The sequence below is a fragment of the Phocoena phocoena genome, chromosome 10 (assembly GCF_963924675.1).
Source record: "Phocoena phocoena chromosome 10, mPhoPho1.1, whole genome shotgun sequence".
NCBI classification, from domain to species: domain Eukaryota; kingdom Metazoa; phylum Chordata; class Mammalia; order Artiodactyla; family Phocoenidae; genus Phocoena; species Phocoena phocoena.
The window spans coordinates 85,926,874-85,943,966 of NC_089228.1; the positions used below are offsets into that span (position 1 = coordinate 85,926,874).

At 38.4% G+C, this 17,093-nt stretch overlaps 1 protein-coding gene across 2 annotated transcripts in view; it reads right to left on the reverse strand.

Moving 5' to 3' along the window:
- The window catches only part of MRS2 (magnesium transporter MRS2), a 28,427-nt gene extending 12,061 nt beyond the window's left edge, over window positions 1–16,366 (reverse strand). The window contains exons 1-7 of one of the 2 annotated variants that reach the window (XM_065885751.1): window positions 16,061–16,366; window positions 14,196–14,269; window positions 11,756–11,792; window positions 10,409–10,521; window positions 8,554–8,727; window positions 6,535–6,665; window positions 5,405–5,521 (exon numbers count right to left, since the gene is read on the reverse strand). In XM_065885751.1, the coding sequence (XP_065741823.1) occupies window positions 5,405–5,521; window positions 6,535–6,665; window positions 8,554–8,727; window positions 10,409–10,521; window positions 11,756–11,792; window positions 14,196–14,269; window positions 16,061–16,250 (836 nt within the window). In that variant the 5' untranslated portion in view covers window positions 16,251–16,366. The remainder of the gene's footprint in view (window positions 1–5,404; window positions 5,522–6,534; window positions 6,666–8,553; window positions 8,728–10,408; window positions 10,522–11,755; window positions 11,793–14,195; window positions 14,270–16,060) is intronic. The other variant, XM_065885752.1, reaches the window with a different exon arrangement.
- Between the last annotated feature and the right edge of the window lie 727 nt (window positions 16,367–17,093).

Below are 17,093 nucleotides of genomic sequence, written 5' to 3' on the forward strand. Positions count from 1 at the left end.
CAACTGGAAAACAAGGTTTAAAATGGCAATGGATACATATGTATCAATGATTACCTTAAATGTCAGTGGACTGAATGCTCAAATCAAGACAGAGTGGCAGACTGGATAAAAAAACAAGAGCCTACAATATGCCGCCTACAAGAGACTCACCTTAGGGCAAAGGACACACACAGATTGAAAGTGAGGGGATGGAAAAAGATATTTCATGCAAATGGAAATGACAAGAAAGCAGGAGTTGCAAAACTCATATCAGACTATAAAATAGACTTTAAAACAAAGGCCATAAAGGAAAAGAACACTATATAATGGTAAAAGGATCCATACAGGAAGAGGATTTTACAATCATCAACATATATGCACCTAACATAGGAGCACCAAATCCATAAAACACTAACTGACATAAAGGAAGAAATTGACTGGAATACAATAATAGTAGGAGATTTTAACATCCCACTCACATCAATGGACAGATCTTCTAGATAATTAATAAGGCAAGAGAGATCCTAAATGATGGAATAGGACAGTTAGACTTAATTGTTATTTTCAAGACATTACATCAAAAAAACCAAAAAACAAAAAACAGAATACACATCTTTTCAAGTGCACGTGGAACATTCTCTAGGACTGACCATATACTAGGGCACAAAACTAATAACCTCAACAAATTTAAGAGTATAGAAATCATTTCAAGCATCTTCTCTGACCACAACAGCATGAAACTAGAAATCAACCACAGGAAAAGAAATGAGAAAAAAACGATTATATGAAAACTAAACCATATGTTACTAAAAACCAATAGGTCGATGAGGAAATCAAAAAGGAAATTAAAAATTACCTTGAGACAAACAACAATGAAAACACAACCACACAAAATCTATGGGATACAGCAAAAGCACTTCTTAGAGGGAAGTTCATAGCGATCCACGCCTTCCTCAAAAAACAACTCAACACCTAACATACCACCTAACATACCAACCTAACATACCACCTAAAAGAATTAGAAAAAGAAGAAAAACTAAAACCTAAAGTCAGCAGAAGGAAGGAAATAATAAAGATCAGGGAGGAAATAAATTGAGATTAAAAAAATAGAAGAAAACATCAATAAAACCAAAAGCTGGTTCTTTGAAGGGGTAAACAAAATTGACAAACCTCTGGCCAGGCTCACCAAGAAGAAAAAAGAGAGAACCCAAATAAGCAAATTAAGAAATGAAAAAGGAGAAATCTCAACTGATACCACAAAAATAGAAAAATCCATAAGAGAATACTATGAACAATTATATGCCAACAAATTTGACAACTTAGAAGAAACAGACAACTTTCTAGAAACATATAGCCCACCAAAACTCAATCAAGAAGAAGTAGATAATTTGAACAGACCGATTCACTAGAAGTGAAATACAATCTGTAAAAAAACAAAACAAAACTCCCTACAAACAAAAGTCTAGGACCAGATGGCTTCACAAGTGAATTCTACCAAACATACAAAGAAGAACTTACACACATCCTTCTCAAACTCTTCCAAAAGACTGAAGAGGAGGGAACACTCCCAAAGAAATTCTATGAAGCCACCATCACCCTGATACCAAAGCCAAAGATACCACCAAAAAAGAAAATCACAGGCCAATATCTTTGATGAATATAGATGCAAAAATTCTCAACAAAATATTAGCAAACTGAATCCAACAACACATAAAAAAGATCAAACTCCACAACCAAGCAGGATTCATCCCAAGTTCACAAGGATGGTTCAACATATGAACATCAATCAGTATAATACACCAAATAAAAGTAAAAAACCACATGATCGCCAAAAGATGCAGAAAAGGGCTTCCCTGGTGGCGCAGTGGTTGAGAATCTGCCTGCCAATGTAGGGGACACGGGTTCGAACCCTGGTCTGGGAAGATCCCACATGCCACGGAGCAACTGGCCCCGTGAGCCACAACTGCTGAGCCTGCGCGTCTGGAGCCTGTGCTCCGCAACAAGAGAGGCCGCGATAGTGAGAGGCCCGTGCACCGCGATGAAGAGTGGCCCCCCACTTGCCGCAACTAGAGAAAGCCCTCGCACAGAAACGAAGACCCAACACAGCCATAAATAAATAAATAAAATTTTTAAAATGCAGAAAAAGCCTTTGACAAAATTCAAAATCCATTCATGATAAAAACATAGTAAAAGCCATTTATGATAAACCCAAAGACAGTATACTCAATGGTGAAAAGTTGAAAGCCTTTCCACTAAAATCTGGAACAAGACAAGGATGCCCACCCTCACCACTTCTATTCAACGTAGTATTGGAAGTCCTAGCCACAGCAGTCAGACAAGAAATAAAAGGTATTCAAACTGGAAGGAAAGAGGTAAAATTGTCACTATATGCAGATGACATGATACCATATACATAGAAAACCCTAAGGACTCCACACAAAAACTACTAGATCTAATAAGTGAGTTCAGCAAAGTAGCAGGATATAAGATTTACATTTAGAAATTGGTTGCATTTCTTTACACTAACAATGAAATATCAGAAAGGGAATATAAAAAACAATACCTTTTAAAATCACACCAACAAACAAAAAAACCCTAGGAATAAACCTGAGCAAGGAGATGAAAGACTTACATGTTGAGAACTATAAAACATTAATAAAGGAAATTAAAGAGGATTCAAAGAAATGGAAAGATATCCCATGCTCCTGGATTAGAAGAATGTTGTTAAAATGGCAACACTACACAAAGCAACCTACAAATTTAATGAGATCCCTATCAAATTACCCATGACATTTTTCACAGAATTAGAACAAATAATCCAAAATGTATATGGAACCATAAAAGACCCAGAATTGCCAAAGCAATCCTGAGGAAACAAAAACAAAACAGGAGACATAACTCTTCCAGACTTCAGACAATACTACAAAGCTACAGTAAGCAAAACAATGGATCAATGGAATAGAATTGAGAGCCCAGAAATAAACCCACACACCTACGGTCAGTTCATCGTCTACAAAGGAGGCAAGAATATAAACAGGAAAAAGTCTCTTCAGTAAGTAGTGCTGGGAAAGTTGCACAGCTGCATGTTAAGTCAATGAAGCTAGAACAAACCCTCACACTATGCAGAAAAATAAATTCAAAATGGCTTAAGACTTAAACATAAGACACGACACCATAAAACTCCTAGAACAGAGCACAGGCAAAACATTATTTGACATAAATTGTACCAGTAAACACTTAGGTCAGTCTCCCAAGGCAATAGAAATAAAACCAAGAATAAACAAATGGGACCTAATCAAACTTACAAACTTTTGCACAGCAAAGGAAACCATTAAAAAAATGAAAAGACAACCTATGGACTGGGAGAAAGTATTTCCAAATGATGAGACTGACAAAGACTTAATTCCCCAAATAAACAAACTGCTCATACAACTCAGAAACAAAAACACAACCCAATCGAAAAATGGGCAGAAGACCTTAATAGACATTTCTCCAAAGAAGACATAGACGGCCAGTAGGCACATGAAAAGATGCTCAAAATCACTAATTATTAGAGAAGTGCAAATCAAAACTACAATGAGGTACCACCTCACATCAGTCAGAATGGCCATCATTAAAAACTTTACAAATGGGCTTCCCTGGTGGCGCAGTGGTTGAGAGTCCGCCTGCCGACGCAGGGGATATGGGTTTGTGCCCCAGTCCGGGAGGATCCCACATGCCGCGGAGTGGCTGGGCCCGTGAGCCATGGCCACTGAGCCTGTGCGTCTGGGGCCTGTGCTCCGCAACAGGAGAGGCCACAATGGTGAGAGGCCCGCGTACCGCAAAAAAAAAAAAAAAAAAAAAACTTTACAAATAACAAATGCTGGAGAGGGTGTGGAGAAAAGGGAACCCTCCTACACTATTGCTGGGAACATAAACTGGTGCAGCCACTATGGAAAACAGTATGGAGGTTCCTCAGAAAACTAAAAATAGAACTACCATACGATCCAGCAATCCCAGTCCTGGGCATATACACCTGGACAAAACTGTAATTCAAAAAGATACATGCACCTCTATGTTCACAGCAGCACTATTCACAATAGCCAAGACATGGAAACAACCTAAACGTCCATCAACAGATGAATAGATAAAGATGTGGGGTGTGTGTGTGTGTGTATGTGTGTGTGTATATATATACACACACACATATATATGCGTGCACGCACACACACACGCACACACACAATGGAGTACTACTCAGCCATAAAAAGAACGAAATAATGCCATTTGCAGCAACAAGGATGCAACTAGAGATTATACTAAGTGAAGTCAGAAAGAGAAAGACAAATACCATATGATATCACTTATATGTGGAATCTAAAATGTGGCACAAAGGAACCTATCTACGAAACAGTTGCCAAGGGGGAAGGGGGTGGGAGAGGGATGGACTGAGAATTTGGGGTTAGCAGATGCAAACTATTACATACAGAATGATAACATCAAGGTCCTACTGTATAGCACAGGGAACCATATCCATCCAATCTCCTGGGATAAACCACAATGGAAAAAAATATAAAAGAAGGTATGTGTATAATTGAGTCACTTTGCTGTATAGCAGAAATTAGCACACATTGTAAATTATCCTCCCTACTAAGGAGGATAAGTGGGAATGAAGCACTCCGTAAAAGACAATTATAAAGCATATTAGAGATAAATTGGTCTAAGAAGCAAAGAAAGCAAGAGTTACAAGAGTGATCAAGTTTCTGCTACTATATCTAGCTGCTATAATATCAAGCGTTATAGAGCCCTTTTTATCTTAATCGTTCATTAGAATATAACTGATTTCTCAAAATGTTGAAAAATCTGTACACACTACAGAAACTATGCACATTACAAAGGTGTCTGTATTAATCTCTGATACTGATCTGCGAAGTACAAAAATGAAATATTTGGGGTATTTAAAAGTCAACATTTAAACTTGGGTGTGCACAAGAAGTGTAAATGATTCCTAAATTCATAAGAGATAAAAGGTTTACAAGATGAGAGTGTTTTCATATTAACCAGACTTACAGAATCTGTGCCAGTGTCTCTACTCGCCTCCCTGCACCCCACACCCTTTCCCTCCTCTCTCCCGCTGAACTCTCCAGGTAAGTTATCTGGGTAGATGTGTATGTTACTTTGGTGACCAGTCCTTTGAAGATAAAGGTAATGGTGTGTGTACAGTCAAAGCCCAGCATATTGTTGTGTATACAGTGTGCACTTAATAAGTCCTCATTAAATTCAAACAGATGCAGTATGGTACAGGAAACAGTGAAACAACTGGGGATGAAAAGTGCCTACATCCTCTATCCCAGGAAAACGTTGTGTCCTCCCTAAAAAGTCATCCTGAAAAAGACAAACAACTGATCCTAAGAGAGAAACGAACAAAGCATGACTGTCTGCTTACAAGACCTGTGGGTCGCTCCACTTTGTCAGACAGAGCTCCTCCAGCAACTCTTCTTCATCCAAGATCTCCAAAATGGACTCTTTGAAGATTTTAATATCTGTTTCTAACTCTGACAGGCTGTAAGAGTAGTTGCATAGAAATGATCAATAACATAAACCTATAAAAATATTTCCCTACAAGAATAGTGTCTTTTTGGTGTCTTATCAAGTAGATCCACTTATAAATTCATGGTAAACACTGATTTGTAAAAAAAAAATTTTTTTATATTTACTATGCACTCTGAGAATCAATTCCCAATCCCAAAACTACATTAAGTGGTAAAATTAACCAATGATGTAATTTTCAGCATATATTATTTATCTCAGAAACATATAATCACTGTGATTTAAGCTTCTGGGCTCAGAAATTTATCTTTACTCTTAATAAGTATGGCAGATGATGAACAGACTGTTTACTTTTAATTCATAAAAACATCCTAATATTTTCAGACAAAGAACTACTGATTCAGGAATTTTAACTGTTAACTCCTGAATGGATTTTTAGGGGGTACAAATCCTGAGGGCATGTTCATTCAGTCTGTAATATAAATTAAAATATTATCCTTAAATTCTGGAATGCATTATGATAAACAAAAAAAACCCATGGACCTTGAAGGGAAAGAAAATTGGATTTGAGTCTAGATTTGCTATTTAGTAGCTATTAAAGTTTAGACAAGTTACTTAGACCTCAGTTTTCTTATCTTCAAAATGAGGACCATGTCAACAGGATTGCTGACAGGATGAGATGACATCACACACATAAAAGAGACTGATACAGCATTTTATGCAAAATAGCTTTTCAATAAACATTAGTTTGTGTGCCCCCTTTAGCTCAACTTCCTACCTAGGCTACTTTCTTAAAGTTATGAAAGACAGTGAAAATCAAATATGGAAATGAAGGTACTGAGAGTAAGTCACAAAGTAAAAAATGTCATTATCATTAGCGAGGCTAGTTGGTATTTTTAAAACAGCTAAGAATTACACTAATTTTGGACCTGAATATACGTAAAACATTTCACTGTTAAGACTACTGAAAGAGAAGTTTAAGACATCTGTGTCTAACTCCCAACTTGGTAAATCACCCATATTTACCTTTTGCCATTTTGTAGTAAGATGTGTAGTTTGCTTCTGTCTATGGAAGAATGTTTGGGATCCACTAAAGCTTCCAATGTCTCAAGGATCAGTGGTTGCAAAATGCTAAGTTTCCCCTGAAGAGTGTTGATCTAGATAACAACATGACCTTTCATAAGAATTAAAACAATCTTTTTAGAATACTCAGGGTCAGTGAATGCTCTGATTAAATACAGAAATCTGTAATAGCTAGCTAGGAAGGCTGGTAACATTTCAGAACATGGGCACTGCTGGAATGCCCATCCCAGATGATTAAAAACTAGATCTCCTAGGTTAAAAGATAACCATGCATAATGTTGTTAGTAAGCTACCATTTGGTTGGCAGGGAATTAACTCCCGTAAGACTCTTCCCCCTACAGACACCAGACACTTATAATGAAAGGAATGGAGGACTGATTAAAAGAAAAGCTGCCGTTCTTTGGTTAAAACATAAACTTGGGCTTCCCTGGTGGCACAGTGTTTGAGAGTCCGCCTGCCGATGCAGGGGACACGAGTTCGTGCCCCAGTCTGGGAAGATCCCACGTGCTGCGGAGCGGCTGGGCCCGTGAGCCACGGCCGCTGAGCCTGCGCGTCCGGAGCCTGTGCTCCGCAACGGGAGAGGCCACAACGGTGAGAGGCCCGCGTACTGCAAAAAAACCCCCAACAACATAAACTTTACATCTGGTAAACAATACCTATGTTCTTTGTAAATAGGATACAGTTCAAAACTCCTATGAACAAGGCTCTTTTGAAAACCAAAACATACCTTAGACTTTACAAAATAAACTTGAAAAGTCAAAAGTGTATTTATTATTCGGGTTAATATAGGCACAGCAGGAATCAATCAGCAGATATACATTGATACAGCTATACTAGTTCTTAAAATATTAAAATTCTTCCATACCTGTTGGTAAACAGCATAACAGCAGCTGAATTAAGCAGTAAGATTAATAATGTAAATTCCAACATATACCGTCCATCCCAGCATTAGCTGCTGAGAGCTTAGTCAGTCTGTGTAGCTTGCCAGCGACCAGTTTATACCTAGTATAAATGGTCGCTGGCATAGATGGTGATTCAACTAGTCACCATCTCATTGGCTGGCACTAGCTGGTGCTATTGCCTCATTAACCTGAGTAAGGAACGGACCCATCTCCTACTCCCTCAGTAGAGCAAGGCAGACAAAGAAGGGTGCCAGGTTCCAACAACCCCCACCCACCTCATGTCCCCTTAACTCTCCCCTCCTCTTCTCCCACTCTGGCTAGCATGCTCATGGCACTGACTCTTGCATGTAGCCAGGTCCTGAACAGTACTATCCTGACTAATAGGGGGAAGAAAAGATGAAGAAAGATTTGTCGGGGCCAGGAAAGCAGTGACCATCCTTGTTCAGAGCTTGACAGGATCCCCAGACACTCAATGATTATCAACTTAAAGGAGGAATCGTAAGAAGAATTGTACACGGTTTCCATGTCAAACTAGGTCTCAAACACAGGCATCATTTAGCTAGCTCAAACAAAGGATTACACAAACAAAGAATGATATGGAAACTATCAGAATGATTTGATGAAAGATTTGTGCTATAATATTTATCATGTGCAAGCAGTTACACAACAATTTAGTTAGAGAATAAAATGGAGTACAGTTAAAACCTTTTGATATGTTCATTTATATATTTAGGATAAGTATTTTGAATTAGCATCCCTGAATACACTTATTAAAATTGAACAACGGATAGACAACCTGAAATGAGCTTCACTGAATGTCATAACATGACTGTCAAAGAGACTCTACGTATACTATACCTAGAGACTTTACATCTATTTGTTTGGGTCATAAAGTTTAAGAATTAAGTACTTTCTGCATATAAGACCCTTAGAAATGTTTTTATTTGGCGGGAGGGTGTGGTTAGGGAAAATGCTATTAAAACAATACCAATGTGTCTTCCTCCTCAATAGCACTGTAAAACCAGAAAACATTCAAGAAGCTAAATAAAAACAGGCTTACCCGATACTGCAGGAGTGCTTCTATAGCTCTAAATTCAAAAGGTAACAGGTATGTGACAAGTTGACCCTCTCCAGCCAACTGTGAAGGGAGCTCCCGGAACAGCCACTGCTCTAAATTTAAATTACGATAATCTAGTATCAGAAGACATTCTGGAGTTATCACAGCTTTCAAATACTGGGGAAAAAAAAAGAAAAAAAAAAATATATATACATGTACACACACACATGCGCACATGTAAGTTGCAGAGTTGTAGGGAAAAAATAACCTTCATAAAATAGGATTTAATACTCTATTTTGGACTAAGCCTAAACCAAATCACTGTTCGTTTGGTTTTTCAAAAAAAGTCGACTTTTTTTTTTTAAAGAGAGGAAGCCTAAAATAAATCCAAGTCTCGATACCTCTAACTCAGTCTCAACAGAACTAGAATTAAACAAATTATGTATTTATTAGGACTTCCAGGGTAATCATGAGAAATATAGAGAACAAAGGAAGCAAGATAAGGTCTTCTTAAAAGTCAGGTATTCAGCAGACTTTTAGAAAAGATTTAGTTTAATCATGATTAGTTTGGCTGAAATGGGAAAGTTTCCTTTTTAAAATATCACCAAAACACATTAAGCTAATTCAAAATGATAAAGATAAGATGTATCCTTAGCACTCTAATTTAGAACACTATGAAATTAAAAATTTATTCTAAAAAGAAAGACTGACATCTTTTATGTTAGAAGAGTAACACAGAAGAGTAGCCTGTGGCCACTGTATTAGTGATATAAAAATCAGAAATTTTTCTTTCACATTTTCCCCATTTTACAGCTGACCCTTGAACAACACTGGCTTGAACCATGCGGGTCCACTTACATGCAGATTTTTTTCAGTAGTAAATACCACAGTACTACACTATCTGTGGTTGGTTGAATCTGAGGATGTGCAACAGCAGATATGGAAGAACTGTGGCTATAAATTATATGTGGATTTTTGACCGTGTGGAGGTTCAGCGCCCCTGACCCCCATGTGGCTCAAGGGTCAACGATAATATGAACATTTTTATTCAGAAAAGTTGAAAAATTACACAGTGAATACCTATACACATACCAATTCGATGATACAATTAACATTTTGCTAAATTTGCTTTATCACATACTTCTCTATCTCTTCATTAAAGAGGTACTGTTTTGAAGGGTGCTAGCTATTGATAATAAAAGTGAAGAATGTGTTTTGGAGAAAAATCACTTGGGAAAAGACTGCTTCCCTTTTTAATTTTTTAAAAAATTAATTCTAGATAAATTGACAAAAACCTGCCACCAAAGACTTTTTGAAGAAACCAAGTCTCATGTCCACTGCAGGGCCGATACCATTGAGACCTGCATCCCCTCATCTATTTCCAAACCTTAAACGTTAGCCCACCAAAATAACTTAAAGCTTTCGATAAAAATAAAAATTTAAATTAAGATGATAAACTTTAAAGGATATTCTTAGGCTATTTGGAAAACCAGAATGTATTTTTAGTAGCTGAAGTTACACTACAATTACACATAACTGTATACAACTGAAAATGTCTATTATAAATCAAGATTCTTTCTCTTATTTCAGAAACTAGAGACTAAATTCAAACAGTGAGAATGGAGACCAAAGTCAGATCTTTTCCATCATAAATAGAGCAGTGCTATGCCTGCTGAGTATATGTATATAATCCATGTAAAATGAGTTTTACTCTTAACAACATGTTATATTATAAAATATTCTATGTTTCACATAGCTATTTTTATTACGAAATTACTTTTAACCTAGTTATTGGTCAAGATAGTTAGGAACTTTTATAAGACTGCTGGAGAAATGTATATGAAATAAAATCCTTTACCTCCATTCTCATGATAATCCTATTGTTTCTGGTTGTGATGCTCATTAAATGCTGAAACCTCAAATCTCTGGCTTGAAGACCTAATTCTTGATATAAGTCAGTTTTCTTCTTTTCTATAAAAGAAACATGTTCAATAAAAAGAGTGGGTAAACCAATAAACCGAAAAGTTTAGATTTTTATATCAGAGTACCCCTCCCACCACCAAGATAATCTTCTATTACTACCAGAAACAAGAGCTAAACTGGGTCTTTTTAATACCCATTTCTACCTCAAAAACAGACTCAGGCTAAATCTGGTCAAACTAATTTTTCTTTTCTCCTTTTAACCATACTTCAGAAAATTTCTCTGTACTTAGAAAAGCCCCTTGGGACCAATATAAAAACCATAGCTATACATCATTGGAATTTACAGTATCAATTTCTAGCTCTAGATTCATGGATTTTTAAATATGAACTGTATAGAACTACAGTTCTACTTTCTATTTTTTTCCTTACTACATGATCAACTTCAGCATTTTAAATCTATGAACAGACAAGTTCAATTTTCTTTGTTCTTGGACTAATACAAAATGAGAAAATGAAGTCAGTTCTCACACTAGATTCTCCTACCCAAGAACTAAATTTATTACCTAAGAGAAAGCAAAACAGATGAAGAAACTCAAGAAATGATGCTGGTAATAGTAGCATCTATTCTTGTAGTATCAAGCCACACCTGTGACGGAGCTCTAAGTAGAACAACCTTTTGAAGGAGATGCCGAGCCAAAAAATGCCCAAAATACTCCACTAGGATCTTAGCAACAGCAGGAACAGGACCACGGGGTGGGAAGGACATGGGAGACCTGAAACCTGCACCTGAGGTCAGACAGTAATGTTTGGTTTCATTTAAAAAAGTAACCGTCCGTAAGAGCCATCACTGGCAGAGTTCCATCTGACTGCCATCCAGTGCCCTGTCCCTTCTGTCTGCTGTCACCCAGTGCTACTGCAGTAACAGTGGTATTATGTGATTCTCTGCCTTCAACATGGTACAGGAGGAGAGGGACATGAGGACCAGGGCAGTGAAAGGGAGACTAACGGAGAGAAACAAAAGGGAGAAGAGTGTTTCTGTCCCAGCTGCACACCAGCCTAGGCTCTTAACATCCTGTTAGAGTGCAAGTGGCTCCTGACACAACAACACAGGTCAGGTGTTGCCAGTTCCAGTTAGGACAGATGGGCAAATGCTGAAAAAGATCTCCTTCAACACATCCGTATATGCAAAGAATATTCTACTCAAAATATTATAATTTCTTGACTTCCAGTGGGTTCACTCATTCACTGACGAGTGATTTAAAAGAAAATTACAGATACTCACCAAAAGAAGTAACCTTTCCCCCTTTGTCAAATTTTGTCTGGAGAGAGATAATAAAATATTATTTTCTCCCAAATCAGTACACTATTTATGGTATCATATCATATGGTATTATAATCCTCCCAAATACTGAAATACAGATAAAAACCATAACTGCCCTTAAGTTAAATTCAGTCATGAGTTAAGGGTCAAAAAAGAAATTCCCTTTCCCTTTGCTAGGACAAATCTGACCTTGGATTAACTTTCTAACTTGGTTTCCCGGGAGATCTGATAAAGGAGTGTCAGTTGTGTTACTAGGCAACAACGCTTATGGTAAAAGTGCCCAATGACTGGTAGACAGACTGCTCTGGACTGGAAAGACTAAGAACAGACTACAGACACCTGTTGGGAAGCCATGGTTCTGCCTTTCCCGAGTGTAGTGGTTCTTGTAACTGACTATGCTCCTTACGGGAGCCCTGGATGTGTCTCTGGGATGGTTACAAGATACTGGCACTAGAGGGCCTGGGGATTCTAAGCCAAGGTGGATCTCACACCCACATTTGAGAATATCCTCTCCTCGCACCTGAGCTGTCACACAGGGGGCCACAGGAGCCCCTGCGTGGCTGTAAGGACTTCTTTTGAAGAGAAAACACCTAATGCTGCCCTTCTGCACTTCCTATCCTTTATCCTTCTGAACAGACTGGGACCAAGTGTGGCTTATCTTGTGAATCCAATTATCTATGGGAGGCTATGAAGTCTCTCTGGTGGGTGTTGCAGAATCAATGAATGTTTACAAAAAAGACCTCTTCTGATAATTTAAAAAGAGGACACAATGCAGAAACTGTGCTTATTTCCTATAAAGCAGAGAGGAGGTTTTCCTGTAATACTTGTCCATAGTCAAGTTTGAAGATGTCAAATAATATTTAATGAATCACTAGGTACTGAGCTGTATTAATTACTATTAAATATGCATTTTCAGGAAGACACACTCTAAGATACAGTTGTAGGTCCAAGTCCTGGGTTATTACCATGGAAAATACACATGCTGTGTTAATAATAACACAATAAAACCTCACAATATATATTTCAGCTTGCTTCTCATGAGCAAAGATAAGATCAACAGGAATATATGAGTATCATAAAACATCAGAGTTCAAGGGAAATTTACATCAAGGGAAGCTTTATGTTTTGTGTAATACACACTAGCTTACCTCCTTACACTTATTTCACAAATATATACATCTGCTGCAGAAATTTGAAAATAAAGATAAATAAAACTATTTGGTCACAAATTTTAGAGAAAACCATGATAATATTTTACTGAATGTCCTTCCAGACTTTTTCCTATTAAATATATTCATGTTACACACACTTCTTTGCAGTCTCCCCTCCACTTTCAACTTAACAATGTATGGTGAATATTTTTGTATCTCAATATTTATATTTTTTCCTTAATGGGATTTTTTTGATTTAAAAAAACCCATGAGATCATACAAACTGATTTTTTTTAAAAAATGTTTACCTTGTAATATAACTCACATTATTTCAAATAGCATCAACTGATTTTAAGTGCTCTTGGTAGACAATGATGTCACCTGCAAAGAACCTTCTTTCAATATTTAACACCTGATTTTGTACTGTTAATTAAACTGGCTAACTCTTCCAGAACAGTGAATAAGAGTGATAACCCCCAGAACTACGTGTAAAAGTTATCTTGCTCTGTATAGTTGATAAAGAAAAGTTCTTATGTTAGTAAGCCTAAATAATAAGGATGATATATAATGGCTAATATACACTGAATGCTTACCATGCATGAGGTATTATTTTTAAGAGTTTTACATATGTGAGTTAATTTAAATCTCACAATTCTATAAGGTGGGTACTTTTACCCCCAGTATACAGATGAGAAAACTAGGGCACAAAGATGTTATAACTTGTCCAAGTCCATCCAGTTAGTAAGAGACAGAGTTGAGATCTGATATTAGAAACTCTGGCTCAGAGCAAGTACTTTATTTTTCTCTCTCTAAATATGTGTGTGTGTGAGACACACCATTTGTGTTATTTTATTCAATTTTTTTCTGAACAAAAGAGAAAGCTGCAGAGATCATGACCCTTCAAAGCATGCACTCTCAGGTAATACACTGCTGCCCTCAAAATGCTTCTGCACATATTACCGTTGCATAGCACAGGTTCAAGCCATTTTGTAATTAACAGCCTTCAAGGATTTCTAAATAGATTTCTGGAGAAATCTTGAGTATTCAAATAGGAAGCTCTGAATTGTGATTTGAGCCACCTGTTCTAGTATTAAAAGATGAGCGCTATAGTCATTAGCAAAGTTTCAAGAGTGCTGTGAAGCAAACCTAGCTGGTACTCAGGTCACTGGCTAAGCAAAAGACAATGACTTATAAGGATTCATTATAAAACAAAGTTAAGTAATATCATCAAACAGACCACACATACTCACCACGGTAAACATCGGGGCTACACTGGCTAAAGTGGCTTGAGAGACATCAGAAGTTCTAAACCGGTGAATTTCACCTGAAAAACGAATCAGAGAATTCCTTGTGATCATATGATTGGTTTTCACATGCAGCTAAGATACAATTCTCACAGTATGTGGAGGTCTTCAGCCTATTTTACTATGTTTTGAATCTTTTTCCTAGAGGGAAAATAAGAAACACTCTTGTTAATATTTGTAGGTGATAATGTTACGCTTGGCAATGAATGAGTAGCTTAGGTGAGGCATTGGGATCATCTGTGGATTCCAGTCACTGCTTTTCCTTTCTAAGTATTATTGATATCTTATAGTAGGATGAACAAGTGTATAACAATGTTCTGAGATTAAAATAAAATGCCCATTCTTTTTTGCCTAGTTTAGAAAGGCTCTTCATGCAAGTTACATTGGTACAGTTTAGAAAACATACATTCCAAGAACCACGTGACCTTTCAGCAGTCCAATATCAGGATTATTTGACCTATAAATTATGAAACCTACTGATTTTACTTCTATGTACTACCTTCTTTTCCACACATATACTTTAGAGTGAACATACTTATGAAATAACCTACTGCACTGGAATGGAGACCGCAGTGAACTGGAATAAAGACAAATCTTTATCTGAAAATAAACCTATTTAAAACATGTGATTTAAATTGAAGTGAGCTCTCAATTATAACCAAGTAAATGTAATGCCTGACATAGGACACTGTTCAAAATACTAAACGTAAGAGGAATGAACAGAATTCCTATCTGCAGAACGTGTAGATATATTCTCACTTCTGATCTTATTCCTTCCTATTACATACATTTAAAGACATTAATTTGTTACCACCTGAGGTTTGTTGGTTCCCTTCTACAAAATACAAACCATGTTATGAGGGTCAGCTGAATAAAGGTTAAAGAGCTACACATCAGCTTTTGCTAATCAGTCACAAGTTAGATAAAATGTTACCATCTAATGTTTTGTCCTAAAACATTAGATGGGCTGAACCTGGGTTCCCAGGCATTTACCAAACAAGAAGGGAATATGAAATGTAACCCAATTTGGAAAGAGTCTCCTAATGGGTATGAGGAAGAAGGTGGAGATGGTGAGTTACTTCGGGAGCATTTTAAGAGTACAACTGAGAAACTTACTTGAGGACATTTTTTGCGAAGCCATATATTTTAATGCCTTTTGTTTCTCAGCAATATTAGCACCCACACTGTCACATTTGTGAAAATGTCAACGTATTACCGTCATGTTCTATCATTCAGGGGAAAAAAAAAAATAACTCAAATTTCAACCCCTCTCCCCCCATCCCCCGACTCCTTCTGGCTGTCTGGTTACACAGTACTTGGGAAAAAAGTCAGATCTTTCTCAGAAGCAACTCTTCCCATTAAGTTTCAAAGTCTTCAGCCTCACCTCTAGGTGCGTCCCCACCCCTTAGCTGAGCAACTGGAAAAGGTATAAATGTGTCCGTCCATAAGGAAGAGACAGAAAACAGGGGAAATACTTAAAAAAATATTTCAGGTAGATAAGCCTAATCTTAGCTTCAGCACTATGATGACAGGTAAGAGCGAAACTCTTTAAAGTCTTTTCACAAGCGCACTTAGGCCTGGAGATTTGCAGCCGGGGCGGTGGGAAAGACAAGAGGCATGTCGCGTTCGGGGCTGGTAGGACGCAGTTCGGCACGCGGACCTGTGCAAGGGACAAGAGCCGGGCGCCCAAGGGCGGACCTGGAGACCGAGGCCGGAGCAGCCACAGCCACGTGGGCTCCGGCGGTCGGGTCGGGACCCCGGGATCACTGCAAGTCCGGCGTCCCGGGGCTGCGGGGCGGAGAGGGTAGTACCTGCCGTGGGGAGCCGGCGGGGCTCGTACAGCGGCGCGGCCCACCTCCTTCCGAGCAGTTGGGCAGCACGGCCGCAGGCGGCAACGGGGCGAGTCCCGGGGGTCAAGCCCAAGGCCAGAGAGCACAGGGTGCGCCGGGGCAACCTCACCGCGCGGGGCTGGAGCTGGGCCAGGCTCCGCAGGCATTCCATGGCGCTGGAACGAGGAGGAGGCAGCTGCAAGACCCCAGCCCTTCATACCTGACGGTAGCGGAGCAGCCGGCACTTCGCGACCCCGCGCGAGCGCCCAAGCTGCGGCCGCTGCCTACCAGGCATGCGCGGAGCGCGCCTGCGTCTAATTTACCGCGCATGCTCGGACGGTGCCTTTGGGTGGGCATCTCGTGTCCCTCGGCCAATCGGAGTTTGCCTCCTGCACCTGAGTCTGTACCTGTAAAGCGAGTAGGGACCGGCTCGGGGGGGCGGGGCGCGTTTACCTGCGTGAGTCGAACTATCTAACCCAGATTCGGCCCTTAGGGCTTTGGAGCCGTCAGGTCGGCGCGTAGAGCGTCGATTATTTCTATTAACTAGTAATCGTTAAATGTGAAAAAATACCCATCATGTATATAATGCTTTGCGGTCTCTGGAGCATTTTCATACGTATGATGCAGTCTGCAATTTGGAAGTGAGGAAATTATGCCCATTCCCAACTCAATTTATATTTAAGTTTAATGTAGCAAAAATAATTAACCGTCATATGGAATGATATATTAAATTTTGCTAGTGAAGACTGAGGAACATAAACGCGTAGGATTTATAGTCCGTATTTAATCAAATGTAAGATAGTATCAATTTCAAGGTGCCATTTTATATACCACCAAGAAAGTAAAATCGCTGATAAACTTTGCTCTCTAATTATATAATTTAGGAGTCATCCCAATTTTAGTCTGTAAAATAAAAAAAAGTGAGGCTTAGAATTGATGAAATATAGTATATATACATCTTTTTAAAGTGTGAGTTAATAGACTTGTCCCTTACAAGGTAGAAATGCAAGGCAGA